Source organism: Vicugna pacos, chromosome 2 (assembly GCF_048564905.1).
Source record: "Vicugna pacos chromosome 2, VicPac4, whole genome shotgun sequence".
Taxonomy (NCBI): Eukaryota; Metazoa; Chordata; class Mammalia; order Artiodactyla; family Camelidae; genus Vicugna; species Vicugna pacos.
Window position 1 is genome coordinate 41,520,600 of NC_132988.1, and position 20,162 is coordinate 41,540,761.

The 20,162-nt window shown below is 36.5% G+C and overlaps 1 protein-coding gene across 4 annotated transcripts in view; it reads right to left on the reverse strand.

Annotated features, from left to right (window-relative positions):
* Positions 1–20,162, reverse strand: part of ANK2 (ankyrin 2) — a 521,075-nt gene that overhangs the window by 27,635 nt on the left and 473,278 nt on the right. For 2 of the 4 annotated variants that reach the window (XM_031691199.2, XM_072938391.1), the window contains exons 28-36: positions 19,366–19,520; positions 16,617–16,828; positions 16,098–16,302; positions 13,838–13,934; positions 10,947–11,175; positions 9,999–10,124; positions 6,483–6,605; positions 4,480–4,512; positions 2,533–2,554 (exon numbers count right to left, since the gene is read on the reverse strand). In XM_031691199.2, coding sequence (XP_031547059.2) covers positions 2,533–2,554; positions 4,480–4,512; positions 6,483–6,605; positions 9,999–10,124; positions 10,947–11,175; positions 13,838–13,934; positions 16,098–16,302; positions 16,617–16,828; positions 19,366–19,520 — 1,202 coding nt within the window. The remainder of the gene's footprint in view (positions 1–2,532; positions 2,555–4,479; positions 4,513–6,482; positions 6,606–9,998; positions 10,125–10,946; positions 11,176–13,837; positions 13,935–16,097; positions 16,303–16,616; positions 16,829–19,365; positions 19,521–20,162) is intronic. The other 2 variants (XM_072938390.1, XM_072938386.1) reach the window with 1 other exon arrangement.

Below are 20,162 nucleotides of genomic sequence, written 5' to 3' on the forward strand. Positions count from 1 at the left end.
TAACAAATAATCAAGACACACACACACAAAATCACAAAACAAAGAACGAACGCTGTGAAATTATACAGAAATATCTCAAGATTGTTCAGATGTTACAGATCAATGTTGAAAAAAAATAAACATGGGAAAAAAAAGGAAAAAAAGCATTAGAAATTGCAGAAAGTTGATTTCCTCTAGGAGAAAGCCAGTAGTAGCAAATTCAGAATACCTTCTAATGATGTATATGTGTTCATTTATATGATTAAATATAAAATCATATAAAAATCTGAAGTTCAGTATGTTTACTTCCACCAACATACAATGATTATATAAAATATATCTGAATCAGCTGCAAACCGGCATTTCATCTAAGGGAAATTCACACCTAACAATGAAACAAACAGTCTTGTGCTGAGAGGCATGGTCCTTTCCTTGGAGCAACCTCCTTGTTTAGACACGTAATGGATAGACCAAGGAGGGAAAGAAAGGAAAGGAAAGGAAAGGAAACCAACACAAACAACAACTGTGATTAAATTTATTTGTGAGTCCAAAGTTAAAATGTGATGCATGGCAACCCAAATCAGAGACAGTCACACAGGACACACGCACAGTTTATGTAAGCCAAGTTATTTCCATGCAAAGCAAAGGTGGAATAAAACTGGTGGGAAAGGTGGCCTTGCTGAGTTGCATGGGCAGAAGGATGGTAAGAAATTAGAACAAATATGTAAAACATTACTGTGGTGAAGTGTATTTATTTCCCTACAAGTCCGTCCCTAAGATGCTCAATGCAGTATGTTCAAGGCATTGGTGGCAGGGGCTGCACCCATTAAAAGCAAGGAGGGAAGCGCAAACTCTTTAGTATTTATTCATGAAAAGACCTTAGGAAAGAATCTCTTCCACAGAGCCCTTCTTTGGAGATTACTGCATGCCTAGATGAAGATTATTTTATGACTGATTATCTTTATACTAAAAGAAAGCTGAATGTGAACTTATATTTGAAATTTTTTAAATGGTCACAATACCTAGGAGTTACCTGGGAGAATCCTTGGCATTATAGCAGTACAGTAACTTTTTTTTTAACTAATGATTGAGCCAGATGGAGGGGTTAATTTTTAATTCCTACTAACTTGGATACAAGGAACAAAGGAAAGGGCCATTTAAATAAACACCATAGCCCCAAAGAAGAAAGTCCCAAATAACAAAATCTCTTTTAAAAAAAGGAATTAATGAAGGCAGTGATAATGTAAACTTTCTATAAACATAATGCCTTCTCTTGAGAGAGTCAGTATTTGTTGAGAAGATATACTTTGTGAAAATGTATATACAAAGATATGTTAAAATATTTATATTAGTAAATATTTATTCAAATATAAATCAATGAAAACATCCCAAATTTCAAATATTCTAGTCCTGAATAATGATTTAACATGAGAGTAAGGAGACTCTCAAGTAAAAGTATTTCAATAACTTAGTAGTAAATTACATTTACTACATTTACATTACAGTAAAATACATGAAGCAAGGACTTCAAAAAAAGGGGGAAAAAGCTTTAAGATAATTGCATAGGGCCTAATGACCATATTCAACATGGTTCTAAGTCTCCTCCTTTCGGGAACAGCACCTTGAAACATAGTGAGTCAAATCTTAAAATGAATAAACATTAAAATTTGATTTTTTGTTTTCAAAAGCATCTGGGGCATAAAAGCAAGAAGAAACTTGAAAATTCAACTTCTTCCACACAAGCAGCTAATGAGTCACCAGAAACAGTCCAACAAACTAAAAATTTAATTGAATGGTACAAACCTGAAATGAGTTCTAAGATAGCTCTCTTAAGGTCTGTAAAAACAAGTTCTCTCTGAACTAGATAATATTTAGGATTTGCATCATTATTTAAAATTAGCCCTATTATGACACACTGTTGTGATTAGTAATTTCATCCAGGAGGTCTGAATTTTTGCTTCCTTGCTTTTTTTTTTCCCAGAAGGTTTCCACCGAAGTCTGTTAGACCTCAGCCCTAGAGAAGTCAGTTACACTTCACCACAGTAAGAGGTGCAAGGCGGCGGGGAGTGGGGTGAGGGGAGAGTTAGCTTCAGCTGAGCACTATTAAGACAGTATCACTTTTGCAGGTGTAGCCTACAAAAATAATGAGCTCTCTACTGAAGTCAGTGTCGTTTGATATAAAAAAGTGATACTGTCACATCAGAGCTTAAAAAAATGAGATGACAATGCTGTGCTAACAAATGGACAAAAACGGTAGGGTGGGTTTCTAAACAAGCGTAACAGCGATAGCGGGGGGTAACAGGGATATCCAAAAGAAAGTGAATGCTTGGATGAATAATCATTGCATTTTTACTGCTAATTAGCTCACAAATTTATGTCTTCATAATTTAACTGGTCAAGCTGCTTTTCTAAACATATATTAATGATTAATAAGGATAATATAAAAATATACTTATTACAGTGGTTAGTAATGGCAACTAGCTTGCATCTTAATTCATGCTTTTCTTTAGTGTAGCCAGCTTTCAAACAAACTCAATTTTTTTAAAATCTTACTTTTTTCTGATGTCATATCGATCTGAAAGAAAACATACATAAATCGAATGGTTACAAGTAGCATCTTGTCTCACCACCCCTGATGTGCACAACAACCTCTTATTCATAATTATACACATGGGAGACACCATAAGCTAGAGGAAGGTCAGAGTAATTTGCTACAGTTCTTCCTGAGGATTTCCTTCATTCTCATGCTAACTTGAAAAAAACAAATCTCTTTCCTAGACACTATGAGTGTAAAGTCCTTTCTAAAATGTTACTCCTGGGGAGATATGGTCCAGGAGTGTTTGATATTAGAAATACACATTAGGGAAAAGGCCAGGGAAACAGTGAAGTAGGTACGAAACAGTAAGTGTCAATTTAGTTGAGAAAAAGAAGGCAAGAACAAACAGCATGCCAGGGTGATCTGTTCTACAGAAGTAGTGTCATTATGAGTTACAAGCCAGAATTCCAAATCCTGAAAAGCATACAAACTAGATCCACTGCCCTGAATAGTGCCTGGAAATAGTCAATAGAAAAATCATAAACCTAATGGGAAAACCTCATTTGAACATATACCAAAGTTGGATTCATGACTATCACTCTGTCTAGAAGGTACGTAGGTATCATTTTGAACAGCTTGGGGATTGAGTCACCAACTACAGGAAGGAAACTGAGTATGTGAGACAAAGAGTGACTGCACAGTTAAGGGAGAGAATGGCGTCAGTCTTGTCAGAAGTTCACTGTGTGTCTGGTTATACACGGCAGGTGGATGAGTCTATAATCACTCTCTTGTCCTGCTCCACTGCCTGGGTATCAGTTAAAAAAAAGTGAATTCAAGGGCATTCTCTGAACTAAGGCCTTACATTTTAAGCTGGTGGATCCAAGGGTGTTTATTATGTTTTCCTTTAATGTTTTTGTATTTCAAATCCATCAGAAAAACATTAAAGAATAAAACTAGTATATTTGAAAACATTTACTTGCAGCTAATAACAATTCCATTTGTCTATCTCAGAAATAGGAACCAATATGTTAATCAATTAAGTAGAAGGATAATTTTCCAATGATTTCTTTCATTTCCGTGATAACATTTGGGCATTTTTAGATCTTTATAAAGGAAACAAACACGTACTTGCTTTAACTATCGAAGCAGATATAGTTCGAATGGCTATTTATTCAATGCAACCTCTCTAAGACCCATTTTCTTCATCTATGATATGACAGCACACACCTCATACGGTGATTGTGAGAGACCAGTGTGGACGGAGTACGTGGAACACTTAGTAAAGAGCCTACCTTATAAGAAGTGTACATGATCAGTAGGCTTCTGTATTATAATATTATAGTCAAATGGATGAACTACATGCTCCTTAAAGTTTTTTATTTCAGTGGTCCTCAAACTTTTTAAGACCACCTTAACACTCCTAAAAATTACTGACGAGCCTGAAGAACTTTTTGTTATGTTTAACATATATAAATAAGTATCTCTATTACAAATTAAAGCTGTGAAAATGCTAGAACCCAGTATACACAAGAGCACATTCCAGAGTGTCAGGTGATGATGTTATTATATATAATGGAGTCTCTAGAACATTCTTGTGTATCTTGTGAGGATATGGGAGCTAAAAGGCAAATAATGTCTTTACAACTAAAGAAAGAGTTTGACCTGCTGGCATCTCCAGACCAATCTTTGAGAATCCCTGGGATAATGGTTTGGTCTTCAGTAGTTAGCAGAGAAATCTACATTATTGCATAAGACAGGTAACAATTTATAGGGAAATTTTACTGTCCTCTGAAATCAGTCCACAAGATGAGAAAACAGTCTCAGAGAGGTTAAGGAAAATTGTGATCCTTTAATTACCAAGAACAACTGTGTAATCCTTCTAAGAACAGAGCTTAACCATGTGGTCTTATTACTGTTTACAGCAATGACAGAGCCATGAACAGGTGACAATGCCATACAATTACCTCTTCCTCCTGTTCTTGATCTGACTCTGATTCCTTGCCGCCCCAAGATGCCATGCAAGGTGGAAAACAGAGAGCAGGAAGAGTAGAGAGTATTTAGAAGAAAAGATTAAATACCCTGACAAAAAACATCAACAGGCAAGCATACACTCAGCGTACTCGTAATTTTTCTAACAGTTTACAGAAGACAGGCACAAAAATTAAAGAGGATTGATTTAAATACAAACATTTGTCGATTCCAGAGACAAAAGAACCAAGATGATAAATATACTCATTTATAGGCAAAAGAACTAAAATGAAAAAATACTAATTTCAGATGCTAGGTTACCAGCAGCCTCAGAGTTTGACATTTAACGAATTTGATGGCATATGTCTACCGAAGTGGTGACGGTAATATCTCAGTCACTACAGATATTGACTAAGACTGTTAAAAGCCACAAATAAACATATGGTGAATGTACTTTCAATACACAGGCAATATTTAGGAGTTTTATTATGATAAAGAGCTACTAAGTTCTAAAGCATATCTGAACTATACGATGTTTGGCAGTTTTTTATGTTTTGAGTTACTCAATGGAAAGTTGTCCTGGACCATCACAGCAACAATAACTGTGTTTGACAGAGCTTGACTGAGATATAAAAAGTAGTAATAAAGTAAATGTTTTCTTTTATAGCACAGTGAAAGCTCACTGAAATCAGAAACAAAGCTCCTTCATCTTTACATATCACTCAGGTGGATCGCCCCAGCAGTACGTGGATCGCCCCAGCAGTACATATTTCTTTGTGGTTCTTATTTGGCATTCTGCTTCAGTGACTCAAAGTGATCAGCACCACAAACTCCAGAGTACATTCTGCATCACTGGAGTGTGATTAGATTTATGCTCATTTGGGTGGACATGCCCACTGCTGTGCTCTGGTTCTCAGAATAACGTGTACATTCACGTATACCAATACTGGGATTTCATTTCATTTTCATCATTTAGTAAGAATTTATAATGTTAAACATGATGCTACATACTTTTCTCTCTTGACTGATTTCCAATTTATAAGAATAATTAAGAAAAAAACATACCGTGGTGAATAAAAAGAAGTAGAGGAAACGCTTTGCTTTGTGGAGTCAAGAGGAGGATTTTAAATACAGTTCTTCTCCTGCACGTCTCCTCTACCACTGTTCAGTCCACTCCCCAACCTCTAACACACACACTGACAGCTTGCCATAACCTCCTGTAAACTGCCATGTGGGAGCTTTCCATTCAAAAGGGATACTGGTTAAAAACTTTTTTAATAAAAGAAAAGTTATCCCTAACATTTAATTCATTCCCTTGTGTTCTTTGATTTGATCAGAGTGATCAAGGAATTCTACAATGGGGAGAGGTCTGGATAGAAAGTAATACCTGTTGGTAGATTTGGGTCAGGAATTAATGAATTTTTCCTTTCAACAATGTTTCAAATTTACTCCAGTAACATGGGAGTCTTTTGTATACTAATCATGCCAAAATGGTTGAAAAATTAATTTGATATTCCTAAAATAATGTAGGTTACAAAATGAACAATTATTTCAGCAACAATGTAAAATATCATAATGTTGCTCTAGATTTGATAATATATAATCTCCCTGTGAACTGGTAATAAACAGAAGCTAATGCACTCATAATGTTTTGGTAGGGCCAAATGTACTTGTATGATGCAGGAGGGCATGTAAGAACATAATAAGTCAAAGACAATTATTTTATTTTTAGAAATTAGTTCAAAAAGTTAAATCTTAAATTCAAATTTTCTCTCTTCCATCTCCAATATATATTTATAGAATTTTTTTCCATCAAAGTGAATTTAATGTGAAATAAGGTAGAGCTACATTTTTCTGTACTTAAATGGAAACTGGACAGGGAATCAAAAATGACTGTTGCATGTGGTTGCATTCAGTCAGTATCTTCGCACTTGTTTATTCTACAGGATTTGAGAATCAATCCTATGCTGCCTGAATTGCACTATACAGATTACAATACCTTCGTATAAATTGGCAGTGTGATGTTTAAGTTGCAAATAGCTTGATGCACCAGGCCTCTGGTAGATTTTGGCTCTTTCATAAATGATAGTCGTCCGCAAGGTTCCTGAGTCGTATCACGTACCTTGAACAAGAAAGGCATACATACTTCACCCATATATGACACATACCATTTATTTTAATGAGATGGTACTCAAAAAAAGCTAGGGAAAAAAAATTCATTTGGTAATGCTGAGTAAGGTTTTGGAGGTGTTCTCTTTTTCTTTTTCTATTATCATTTAGAATGATTTAAAATCATTCAGCTTTCAAAAACTCTGTGGTAAAATATATATAACATAGAATTTACCATTTCCATTTATACACTTATCATTTCTAAGTATACAATTCAATGGCATGAAACACATTTACAAAGCTGTGCAATCATCACCATCATGAAGAATTTTTCATCATCTCAAACAGAAACTCTGTACCTATTAAGAAAGAACTCCCTATTTTTTTCCCCAGCACCTAGTAACCTCTATTCAACTTTCTGTTGCTATAAATTTGCCTGGTACCTGGTATGGACAGAGTTATACTATAATTGTCCTTTTGTGTCTGGGTTGTTTCAGGTAGCATGATATTTTTAAGCTTTATTCCTGTTGCAACATATATCAGAATTTCATTCTTTTTTAAAATTGTGTTGAAATATACATAAAATACCATTTTAACCACTTCTACAGGCATAGTTTAATAGCATTAAATACATTCACACTGATGTACAATCATGACCTCCATTCAGTTTCAGAAAGTTTTCACCTTCACAAACTGAAACTGTTTCCATTAAACAATAACTTCCCATTCCTTCCTTCCCCATCCCCTGGGAACCACCATTCTATTTTCAGATTCTGTATTTGAATTCTCTAGGTCCCTCATACAAATGGGAACACACAACATTTGCCCTTTTATGTCTGACTAATTTTACTCATTTTAAGGCTGAATATTATTCTATTGCATGCATATACCACATTTTTTTTTATCCATTCATCTGTCAGTGGATATTTGGGCTGTTTCTACATTTTGACTATTGAGAGTAGTGCTGCTATGAACATTGCAAATAAGTGTTTGAGTCCCTGCTTTCAATTCTTTGGGAATTGCTGGAGCATATGCTAATTTTATGGTTAACTGTTTGAGGCATTACCATACTGTTTTCCACGGCTGCACCATTTTACATTCCCACCAGCAATGCATGGGGTCCCAGATTCTCCACATTTTCACCAACATTTGTTACTTTCTGTTTCTTTGTTTTTGATAATAGCCAACCTAATGGGTATGGAGTGGTATCTCATTGTGATTTGAATTTGAATTTCCCTAAGCAGTTGAGCATCTTTTCATGTGCTCATTGGCCATTTGCGCATCTTCTTTGGAGAAATGTTTGTCATTTTCCTATTTTTGTATTATGTTGTTTACAGAATGACTTTTGCACGTCAACAGTATCAAATATTAGCGCAATTGTATAGTTGTTTGTGGTAAACAGATCTATTACCCCTCAGCTGTTACTGTTCAATGTGGTGATCTGTAAAAGCCTATCTTTAATCAGGCAAAACAACTGAACCAGAATTGGCACAATGAAAGCCTTCAGTGGAGATCTTGAGAAAACTTAACAGACTTATTAAAAATTAAATAGAATTATCACTTCCTTTTAATTTCATGAATCTCTCACTCATATTCATTTTTGTCCCTCTTTAGAACTGGAATCTAAAATGAAACTTGTATATGTTACAGCCAAATTTCTAACTTGGATTAATATTTCCAAACAGGGACAACAAATTCATGGTACACTGAAGTGTCTCTTCAGATGTTTGCTGAATGAGTTATGAAAGTATATCCAGTCTATAGTTCTATCTGGGATAATCTCTTTATTTTAATTCTTATTTTTTATTAAAATGTAGTCGATTTACAATGTTAGTTTCATGTGTACAGCAAAGTGATTCAGATATACATATACATACATTTTTTTTCAGATTCTTTTCCATTATAGCTCATTACAAGAAACTGAATATAGTTCCCTGTGCTATACAGTAGGTCCTGGTTGCTTACCTATTTTATATATAGTAATGTGTATCTGTTAATCCTAAACTCTGGGATAATATTTTAGTAGATTAAGTGAGATCCTGGGTCCTTTGAGAGCTTTTATTATGAAAATTTGTCACTAAGAACTCTTTTGGCCTCCATACTTGTGAAATCACATATTTTAAAAATTTAAGTACAAATATTTAAAATAAATAATATTAAAAAAAGAAAGAAAGAAAGATAAAGAAAGACTTCCCTTAACATTTGGCAATGAATAACCAGTTTTTCTACTTAATAAATTGGCAATTTGTCCCTCATTCTCTGCCTTAAACATAGTATATAGCTAAAAATTAAGGTTGAAATTGTCATTTTAAAAACACAAACAATCCAACTCCAAAATGGGCAGAAGACCTAAATAAGCAATTCTTCAATGAAGTCATAAAAATGGCCAATAGGCACATGAAAAAATGCTCAGTATTGCTAATTATCAGAGAAATGCAAATCAAAACTATCTTGAGGAATCACCTCATAAGAGTCAGAATGGCCATCATTCAAAAGTCCATGAACGATAAATGCTGGAGAGGGTGTGGAGAAAAGGGAACCCTCCTACACTGTTGGTAGGAATGTAATTTGATGCAGCCATTACGGAACACAGTATGGAGATTCCTCAGAAGACTAAAAAGACTTATCATATGATCCAGCAGTCCTACTCCTGGGCATATATCCAGAAGGAACCTTAATTCAAAAAGATACATGCACCTCAGTGTTCACAGCAGCACTATTTACAATGGCCAAGACTTGGAAACAACCTAAATGTCCACTGACAGATGACTGGGTAAAGAAGCTGTACCATATTTATACAATGGAATACTACTCAGCCACAAAAAAGAATAAAACAATGCCATTTGCAGCAACATGGATGGACCTGTAGATAGTCATTCTAAGTGAAGTAATTCAGAAAGAGAAAGAAAAATCCCATATGATATCACTTTTATGTAGAATCTAAAAAAAAAAATGACACAAATGAACTTACTTAAAAAACAGTAACAGACTCACAGACATAGAAAACAAACTTAGGGTTACCACTGGGGGAAAAGGGTGGGAAAGGATAAATTGGGAGTTTGAGATTTGCAGATACTAACTACTAAATATAAAATAAACAACAAGTTTATACTGTATAGCACAGGGAATAATATTCAACATCTTTTAGTAACCTATAATGAAAAAGAATATGAAAACAAATATATATATGTCTATGTATGACTGAACTATTATGCTGTAAACCAGAAGTCGACACAACTTCAAAAAAAAAAATATGGTTGGTTTTCTAAGATTTCAAAATTTTATAGAACTGGCTTTAAAAACCATTGGAAATGACTGAAAAGCAAATATTCTATTCTCCTAAAGGAAGTCAAAGCTTTTTTAGATCTTGAATTAAATGCTTTACAAAATTCCATATGTATATTACCTTGACAAAGAGAGGAAGTCTGTTTTCTTTGAAGGCAAAAAAACTGAATATATGATGTTGACCACTCTTGGTTAATGGCACCAGGTTGCCAAAACAATCAACGTAGATGGGTTTTCCTTCTAATACCTGGTGAGAATAGAGAAAAACATCACAGAATATAATAGCTTCAATTATTACTTGTTATTTACATAAAGAAGTGGTGGTATTACCCAGAACATTAAAATTCTTATAAAGTGCATACAATAATCTTTAAACTGCTGAGAAACATTTTGTGTTATCTGTGATAAAGCATGTCTCTTCTTTCTAGTAATGGGAATCTTCAATGCATGGTGGTATTTAATATTAATGTTCTCATTTCCACTCATTTCTAACACTATGACATATTACCTCCCCAAACCAATAAATCTTTAAGTCCCAAATTTAGATTTCTTTCTGATTATCACAATGAGTCAGGTTACTTGACCTCAATATCCAAAGGTCCACACTGATGGTAAAATCTGAAGTAAGAAAAAGTAATGTAGAAAGCCCATATTTCACATTTACACAAAGGATATACTTCTTGAACTGTTTTCTTTACTGTTAAAGAATAATAATAGTAAAAAATCAAATAAATATTCACTTCAAAAAAAAAAGAACAAGGAAAGATAAAAATCACATGTAAATCATTATATTCATTTTTATACACTGAATTTATCAATAACTCATAACTTTCCCCATAATAATCTTTAAAGAGTCCTTTTACCTCCTCACATACACTGAGACTAACCCTATAGAATAGGTTGAAACCAGCTAAAAATGGCTGATTTTAGACCTCAACCTTTCTAACTGATCAAGATGTCAACTGGGTTTCTTTTTCTGGCTCTATTTATTAGATATTATTTTAAGTATAATATATTAATAAAGGTATAAACAATATATTAACATAAATTGTTTTTTCAAATACAGTACCTCCACATCCCTGCTTCTGGCCACCTCAGCAAAGTTTTCTTGTTGTTCAAGGGTCTTATCCACTTTATCATCGGTCATGCAGAAACACCTCAACCTGGCTTCAATGGGGTCATGTGATTTGGCAAACACTACAAATTTGGCCATATATGGAACACAGATAATTTCTCTGTACACTTGTGATGCAAAGGTGACGGATTCCTGGATTTGTCGACAATCTATCAGCCAGAACCTATAAAATGAAATAAGGTCAGTTATCTGAAATTCAAAGTACAGTCAGCCCTCCTGGAGCCCCACAGATATCAAAACCCATGGATGTTCAAGTCCCTTACAAAAAGTGGTGGAGTACAGTCTGCCCTCCGTATCCGCGGGTTTCACATCCGCCAATAAGGAAGGCCAACTGTGTGAAAAACAAGTCAGCTCCTTCAGTATGGTCAAAGTAACCATCAAATGCGTCATGGAAAAAGAAGGAAGCAAGAAAGGGAGATTACGGGAGAAGGTAAGAGGGCAGGGAAGAACAGGGAAGGGAGGACAGGTAGGGGACAGAGGGGAAGGAGGAAGAGGGTAAGGGGAAGAGAGAAGCACATACCAGGGTTTAAGATGAACTCTTAAATGCTGTATTGGTCATTTCCTTCCTTGGAAGCCCTTCTGAGCATTCAACCTTCTAAAATGTCTTCAGTGTTTTAGGACCTTTCAGTGGTGCAAGCCCAGTGTTGGATATTATGACAAGTATCTCACTGGATGAGTTTGTTTTCCTTGACTGACTCTCCTGTTCTTCATTATTTCCTGAATCTCTATTCAACAAAATCTACCTAGCTTTTCCTCATCTCATTGTTCTTTTCCAAAGAACTCTCTAGTCACCAAGGTTGGATTAACCCAACCAGGTAAAAAAAAAAAGAAAACCTGCTTTTGTTTCAGAACTTCTAAATATCGCTGAACAACTCAGAGAAGAAATGATTGGCTTTGTGACTAATTTATAATTTCTGGCATCGGTTAAATCTGTGGCACTGCTTGGCAACTTCTTTCGCAGCTCTCACTTTATTCAGTACAGTGACATTGCTAAACCTGTATGACACACCTGGAGCTTCCCCCTCACCTCAGGCCCTAGGAAAGGTAACTGCTGAGAAAGTAGAGACCATCAGATGGGCATTTGTCACTTTGCTATGTATACACTTCCAAGATTTATTACACATCCTCTTGCTTTGAAACCTTTCTCCATCAGTGATCATTCTCCTTCCCCTGGACTCACTGCCCATAATCTTTCAACATTCTGAGATTTCCCTATCTTCTTAGCCTTTCTTTCCTTCAAGTTCCAGATCCATCCCTCTTCTTTTTTAATTGTGGTAAAACACACATCATATAATGTTTACCGTTTTAACCACTCTTTAAGTGTACAATTCACTGGCATGGAGTACATTTACAACACTATGCAATCATGACCTCTCTCAGTTTCCAGAACTTTCTCATCATCCCAAACAGAAACAGTAACTTCCAATTTTCTCCTTCACCTCAGCCCCTGGGAACCTCTACTACACTTTCTGTCTCTACGCATTTGCCTATTCTAGGCACCTCATTCACGTGGAATCATGCAACACTTGTTCTTTTGGGTCTGTCCTATTTCATTTACTATAATGTTTTCAAGATTCAGCATAGTTCCTGGTCCTTGGCAAGCAGTTAATATTACCTTCCTCTTTATACTGATTCAGTTATACTTTATTCACTGCTTCTTCAATTGTCAGGGAATTAAATTATCAATTCAATACGTTTATAACTCCTGACTTGTTGGTCTACCCTACAACGCCTTCTGTAAATAATGTTAAGGAACATGCCAGCATTGTTTCTGAATTACAGACTCCATTGTCACCATCTCCTAATACCCTGCTGCATCTTGGCATCTCTTTTCCACTTTTATCCACCTGTTAGGTTCCTACCCATCTCATGAGGCACCTCTTCTCAGACATCCTCTCTGACTCCCCTGATGCAAACACCCTCTTTTGAATTCTTTTAGTACCTCCTGTGGACCTTTCCATTCAGAACCTGTCCTTTCCTGGCACGGGAGTGTAGATGCATGAGTGGCAGGGCGCATTGACGCACAGAACTGGAGACTCAATAGTTGAGCCCCCTGAGTGACTGGAACTAATGTGTTCACTGTTGTGAGTCATGCATCTATCTTTCTTCCCCCTGAATAAGAATTTAAGCTTTAATCACTCTCAGCAGCAGTTTTCTCATCTGTAAAATGGACATAATGTCTCTTGCCCTACTTAAGTCACAAAGTTGTTGCAGTAATCAAACTAAAGAAATAGGAAAATGTTTAACAATCCATTAAAGATTAGGCAAATGAGAACAATTATTAATCAGTTGAGTTAGTGTATGCATATGCAATACAACTAGGTAGCTTCAGCTTTTTAAAGATGTGTGATACACAAATGGGTGATGTGTAAACGTGCTATGATGCATATGTCACTGCAACCTCTAAACTGTTTAAGCAAACCATGGTATGCTTTGTGTTTTTATTACCATTCTGTTGGAAAAAGTAGGTCAGGCTGTTTTGTTGACATCAGGAAATCTATTATTCCTAAGACTTTTGGGAATGGAAAAATCAGCAATGGCCACTAAAACCAGAGTCTGGGTCATACCGTAGTAGCCAACAATCACTTATTTTCTTTAGATTTTAATCTGACTGGCTGTACTTTGTTATTGTGTTATCACTATTATATTTACTGGCAGGTCTAGTTTAAAATATGTATTATCACTATTACATTTACTGGCAGACCATATTTAAAACCAAACCAAAAAAAAAGTCCCTTTTAAAGAAAGTATGAAACAAAACAAAACAAAAGACATTGAGGGGCACACAATATCACAGTGGGGTTTTCTGTGCTGTATAACCGTACCTGGCAGACACATTGGTTGTAAAGGAAACACATTCATTGACAAATGTTAATGGCGTAGTTCCTGTAATATCCTCCCACTGAGCAGGGGTGGTTCCACCTGAAATAATATGATTGTTGAAAAAAATTAGGCAAAACTCCAGACTCTGGATTGTAAAACAAAGTCTTTGTGGTTCTGGCTGTGTTCACCAACACAAACCTACCCACCCCTCAAGGTGACACATTGGAAATAAAATGACTAAAAACCACATGCTAAAAATTGACACACTGAAAACAAATAGCAGACATAACATTTCAAGGAACTAAATTTAAGGGAGGTCATTTGAATAACTGCTTTAAATTACTAGGTTCTCTATTCTCTGCCTAACATTCTAAAGCTTTTATTGTAACTGCTAGGCTCTGAACATAATTTTGAATTGTGAACAGTTGACAATTTAAAAAAATCCTTTGACCAACCAAGGAGCTGAATGCTTTGTTAAAATAAAAATCCAAATATTCTTTTGTTTCTGAACTTCATATTTTATCTAATTATTTTCAAGAAATAAAATTTCCTCTCAATTTGCAACTGAAGTTTGGCAAAAAAAGATGCTTGGAAAATATTAGGAGTTTAATAAATACTGCAAAATGAATGAACAAATGATTGAATGCCAAGAGATGGCTTCTTACACAGAAAACTCACTATGGAGGATGACACTGACTTTCATTTGCTGAGAAATTAAGTTGGCATAGATTAGGATACAACTGTCTTCAAGCACTGCAGAAAAATATATGTTTGAGACGAAAACAAATTTTGACTCTAACATTTCTTAAAGAAGGGAATGAGTTATCAAACAAAGGTCATAGAAACCTATTCTAGGAGGCCACTAAAATATAAATTCTAAGCAGAACTACATAACATGATAGAGGAAACCAGAAAAATCCAAAAAAAAAATTTTACAACCTATGCTAACATATTTGTAAAAATTAATAAACTTAAGAAATTCTATAGTATGAATCCACCCAAAGACAGAGGGCTAGAATAACTAGATTAGATGATGTCTAGACCCATCTGGTATCTTCATTTGATCATCTGCAAGGGCAGGACTTGACCTATAGACATTTTTCAACCTTAGCTGTTTTGCATCCAGGTCACTATATTGCACGTTACAGAAAGGTCAATCATATACACAGGGACCAAAAAGTATGGGAAAGATACCCAGGAATGCTGGGTCACAACCAGAAATCAGTAATTGGGAAAGAGACTGTAAGTGAAGCATATGATTTCCCCCAATTTTCATTTTAGTTCATGAATTTTAAAATCATGTCATATTATTAAACATATAGGGTAAAGTGTCAATGGTTTGCCATCATGAGTACAGAAAAAAAAAAAGAAGGGAGAATTAGAGAAAGGACAAAACAAAGGTGAACATTCCTGCTAATATGAAGGAGAAAGAAAAAAAAATTCTAACAACACCTAAGCAAGCAGAGATAGTTATCATTCCTCCTGACAACACTGTCAGTATTTACTGAATGTCATTACCATGTGGCTATTGTTAGACACGGAAATTATCGAATTATGTAGTTCTAACACAGTGACTTGTGTGGGTTTTTTAGCTCTCATCACTTGTGGTGGTATTACTGGGCAGAGATAACCCATGTTCTAGGAATGTCCTTCTGGAGTTTGGTCATTGACTGAAAGCTATTACAAATTCCAATTGAAAAGATGAAAATTCAGTTAATCATTAAAAACCTTCACTTTGTTTTTCTGAAGTTAGTTCAACAGATCAATGACTAAAGGCATAACCAATTCCTAGACGGAAAAGTTTGGTTTGAACTATTGGGTGTACTTAGTCAAGATGTTACTCATTTTTCAACAGATGTAAGATACCGTCTTCAATGAAGGAAAGCTTGGGTTCTGAGGATTATGGGCTTAGGTTCAAATCCCAACTCTGCCAGATATTTACAGAATAATCACAGGTAAGTTATAGAACCTATCTCAACCTTGGTTTCCTTTTCAGTAAAATGGGGCTAAAGTCTCCTCACAGAGCTACCGGGGAAATTAAAATGATAGTGCATATGAAATGTCTACAAGTTTGGCACACAGGCTTCATTTAGTAAATATTAGCTCATTTCCTTTTACCTTTTACTTCCCTAGTTAAAATGCTTTTCCTGAATTAATGCACATAACTCTGCAGGTATCTAATGACAAAGGTAATTCAACATTTACAACAATCTAAGTTCCTTATTTCAGAACTTTCTATCACGAATGTCCTATGTCCCTCACCTGTTATGCTGCATAGTAATCTTAAGGTTGGTGCATCTCCCCCAAAACCATTCAACATGACATCACTTGAAGCTTTGGGGACAGGAATGGTCATGGTAATTGGCTTGTGAAATTTTCTTCTTCTAGGTTCCAAAGTGACTATAGGGCTGAAGGTAGCTTTGTTGCCTAGGATCTTCTTAACCAACTCGCTGTGCATAGGTTGAGCCTTTTAAAAGAAAAGAAAAAAAATTATAAAATCAACCATAAATCATAATATTCCATGTCAAATTTATTAAAACATTGCTTTTTATCTCATAAATCAGTTTGGTTGCTTCAAATACAGGAACTCTAAGTTTAGTACTGTTACCAAGCACCCTTATAAAACTTTCTGAGACCTAAGATCTCTAAGGGCAGCTTTTCCTCACTTAGGAATAATTTGATTCTTTAACCATTTAATTTCCTTTTTGAAAAGCTGATTTTTTAATCACTGGAATAAAATCCACGTGAGCTTAGGTTAACCTGAATAGGATGTGGGCCCACCTGTAGGCCTACGCGGATCCGCTTGGTTAGCGCCCCCTCCGGGAAGACGGCTTGCACCTGGGGCACCACCGTGCTGCTCAGCACGCCTCCCTCTGGGCCAATCAGGTTGCTGTCCTGTTTGATGCGGGACACCACCGCAAAGTACTGTGGGAAGTCACGGGTAATGATGCGGCAGATCCGTTTCTTTTCTAGGTCTTCCGGGCTATCCAGCACTGAGACAAGAAATGATGCATCTTCATATCGAGGGTTTCCTTCTGAAAGAATTCTAGCAAACTCACTAGCATAGTTAAGAGTGAACAGATGTGGCAGCAAAACACCTTTTTTAAGTAACAGGAACATTTCAAAAGCAAGGCTATCCTAATACCACCAGAAAGAGACTGCCATCTTTCAAGACCTGTCCGCATTTAGTCGTCACATCTTCTCTCTTTGTGGAGACTAGGTCTTCCCAGGGCACTGTGAAAGAAAAGCACCTAGTTCCAGATGCAGTATTGCAGGACTGCCTTTGTCAATGAGGGGATTTCAGGGCAAACCTGGAATGAAAACTGAAACTCTTCTATTCTTGGTTCAATGTGATGGAGAGGAAATTGTTTATGGACTCCTTTTCTTTGCAAATTTCAAAGTGAGCTCAAAACCCAGTTATTGTGGTTTAAAGAAGTAATATGGCCCTTTCATTTCTCAGGGGAGTAGTACGAGAATAAAATCTGTCTTGGAAGGGTAAGGTTTGTGTGTTCATTCTAGTGGCATGGTTGTCTCTGAGATAGTCACTGTGAATATAAAAATATCAGTTATTGTAAGTTCAGGGTTTCAATATTCCCCTAAAACCATTAACTTACCAAACAGATCATCTAGCATCAGGAGAATGGGATAATGGGCTCCTTATAAATTGCATTAGTGTGGATATGTAGGGTGATGCAAACAATCAGACTGGTTTAAAATGTAGAAAATGTGAACTAAGAGGATCACTGAATTTTAAGGGATTATGCAAAGTTGCTAATTTTTAGAAAGTATTTACAATTCTTATAAAGGCATAACAGCAACTATGTTTCTCTTAAATACTGAGTATAACTAGACAACAAAAGCCAAAAGTCCCAGGATCTGATCATACATAATTGAAGATTGATACACTGGCAAATACTAGCATAAACTTATAAAAGAATGCATTTCCACACATAACAAACATAAAAATACATAAATCTGATACTCTGTTTTAAAACGAGCTTTTTACTAAGAGTGGGTCCCCATCCAAGGACAAGATACTAGTGCTCACAGCAGCATTAATGACAAGTGAATATCTCAGAGGGAAATATCCTACTAAACTAAATGCTTGCAAAAGAAATGGTTCCAAGGAACAGCTAAATACTGCATGGAAAAAGCTTTATCAGTAAGAATCCTGATCTTTTCATCTTCTTGGAAGATACTGACCTATATACATCTAGAGGGCATGATTTCTTCCTCCATCTATCCCTTGGATAGGGTAAGCCTGGCCCTTCTTCTTATTCAACCTCAGCAGAGTGCAGAAAAGAAATATTAAAGCAGCTGCTGCTGGGCCACACTTTACTATCCATGAGCCCCACCTGAAGCTACAGCCAGTAGCCCTGGGAGACTGAGAAACGGAACAAACAGCTGCACAGCTGTGTGTCCAGCTCTGTGCAAATGCTGATACGGTCCCAGCACTTAGGCAAAGAACTTGCCCTGTCTGTGTACTTACATACATTGGAATATATCCCCGGGTATCAGGACTGGGGCCTCCTCTCTGTGCAACCCAAAGAAGCCCAAGATGGAGCGACCTCCTTCTAGCCAAACTAAGATATCTCAACCTGAGGCTAAGCGGCCCATGCTGGATTTGGGATTGACAGAGATTAAAGCCATAATGAAAAATAAGCTCCTTAATGAAATGTGTAGGTATATATGTGAAATTCCACCCCAGCTAACTCCCTGTGTGAACAATGTGTAGAAGTCTAAGTGAACTTAACTTTCCCATCTCCTTAACAGAAAGTTAAAAATTATATTATCCTATGATGTGCTTGTTATGGTTATGTGTGTGGTTTCCTATAGAAAGCTTAGCACTTTTCATCAGTGTCTTGAATATCTAAATGTTCAGGATAGGCATTTTTCAAAACATACATTTAACATCTAGTATCAGTTTGTTTTGTTATGAAATAATAATATCTATTCTATCTCATGTTTTGGGTTTGAAAAAGTCTGCACTACAGATAGAGACAGGCTGTATCTCCTTATTAAAATGAGGTATTTACTATTCAAAAATTCTCATTTTCCTGAATGTAACAGAAGTAAGACTAGGCAAATATATCATGCACCCCAATGGATCACCACTGGAACATACCAGAATACTTGCTGAGGTAAAACAACAAAGGGACACATTTGTTGCCCAACCAAAATTTGGGTCCGCTCACCCTTGTTCAGTAGAGCCAATCTACTGACCCTGGCTGTGGTGGTGAAGGAAAGTGCAGCCTTTACTGTAGACACCAAACAAGGAGTCCAAGCAGCTAGTGCTCAAAAGATCTAGACTCCTTGTTTGGTGCCTGTAATAAATACTGGACTTTCCTTCACTACAAGCCGGTGTTGGTAGATTGGATTTACTGCGCTCAGGAGAACAGATCCAAACTGGATTGGTAACACACACACACAAACACACGCACATATACACACTCTCTCCTAGGTCATAGAAGAATGTATTATTGCCATGCTTCCACTTTTGATTTCCCTTAAAACTTTTCATACGAAGTACCTTCATCCATGCCATTAAGGATTTCATTCAGTTCGTCCTCAGTGTATTCACAGTAATGCTCTTTCCAGCTGTCCCCATTCTCACTGCGCAGGACCACCAGTTCCCTCTCCTTTCCTCGAAGGGCAGCAAAATGAGGGATCTCCACGATCACAGGCCTGACACAGTAAGGCAGAACGTTCAGTGTGGACAGGAGCTAACCAACAGCAAGACAAGCACCTGGACTTGGTCTGTTGCAAAGTGACCTGGAATTCTCTTTCTGGGGACAGGGACCTGGCAGGCCATCCTCCGGAGCCCTTTGGCTAGCAGATGGTCCCACAATACTAGCACTCCACCTCAGGGGCACCCATCCTCAGGGCCATGCTGCTACCTTAAGCCAAGGATGTTTCCCTGTGAGTGCATGTGGCATTCTGGAACTTCTCCTTTGATAAATGTAAGTGTAACACATTTAACCAAAAGAAATGTCCATGCATATCTATGATGTATGCCAATCTCCTAAAACATTTTCTACAAGGTGCAAAATGACAAAATGATTTGGGAGGGAAAATGGCTCATATGCTGCGTAATTGGATGTGTGGTAGATGAGATGTCAAAAAGTTGACTATTCGGGAACTAAAGAAACATGCACTTGTGGATTTTTTTCCTTATATTTTCCTCATTCGAGGAAACAATAGGCATGTGTACACAGTGGTGGCCCTAACTGAGCTCCTCAGCAGTCAGCCCAGTGTGTCCAATGCCTATTATTATATTCAGGACCCACAACATGCATGGCCCTACTATTTTCAGGTTGCATTCCCTCT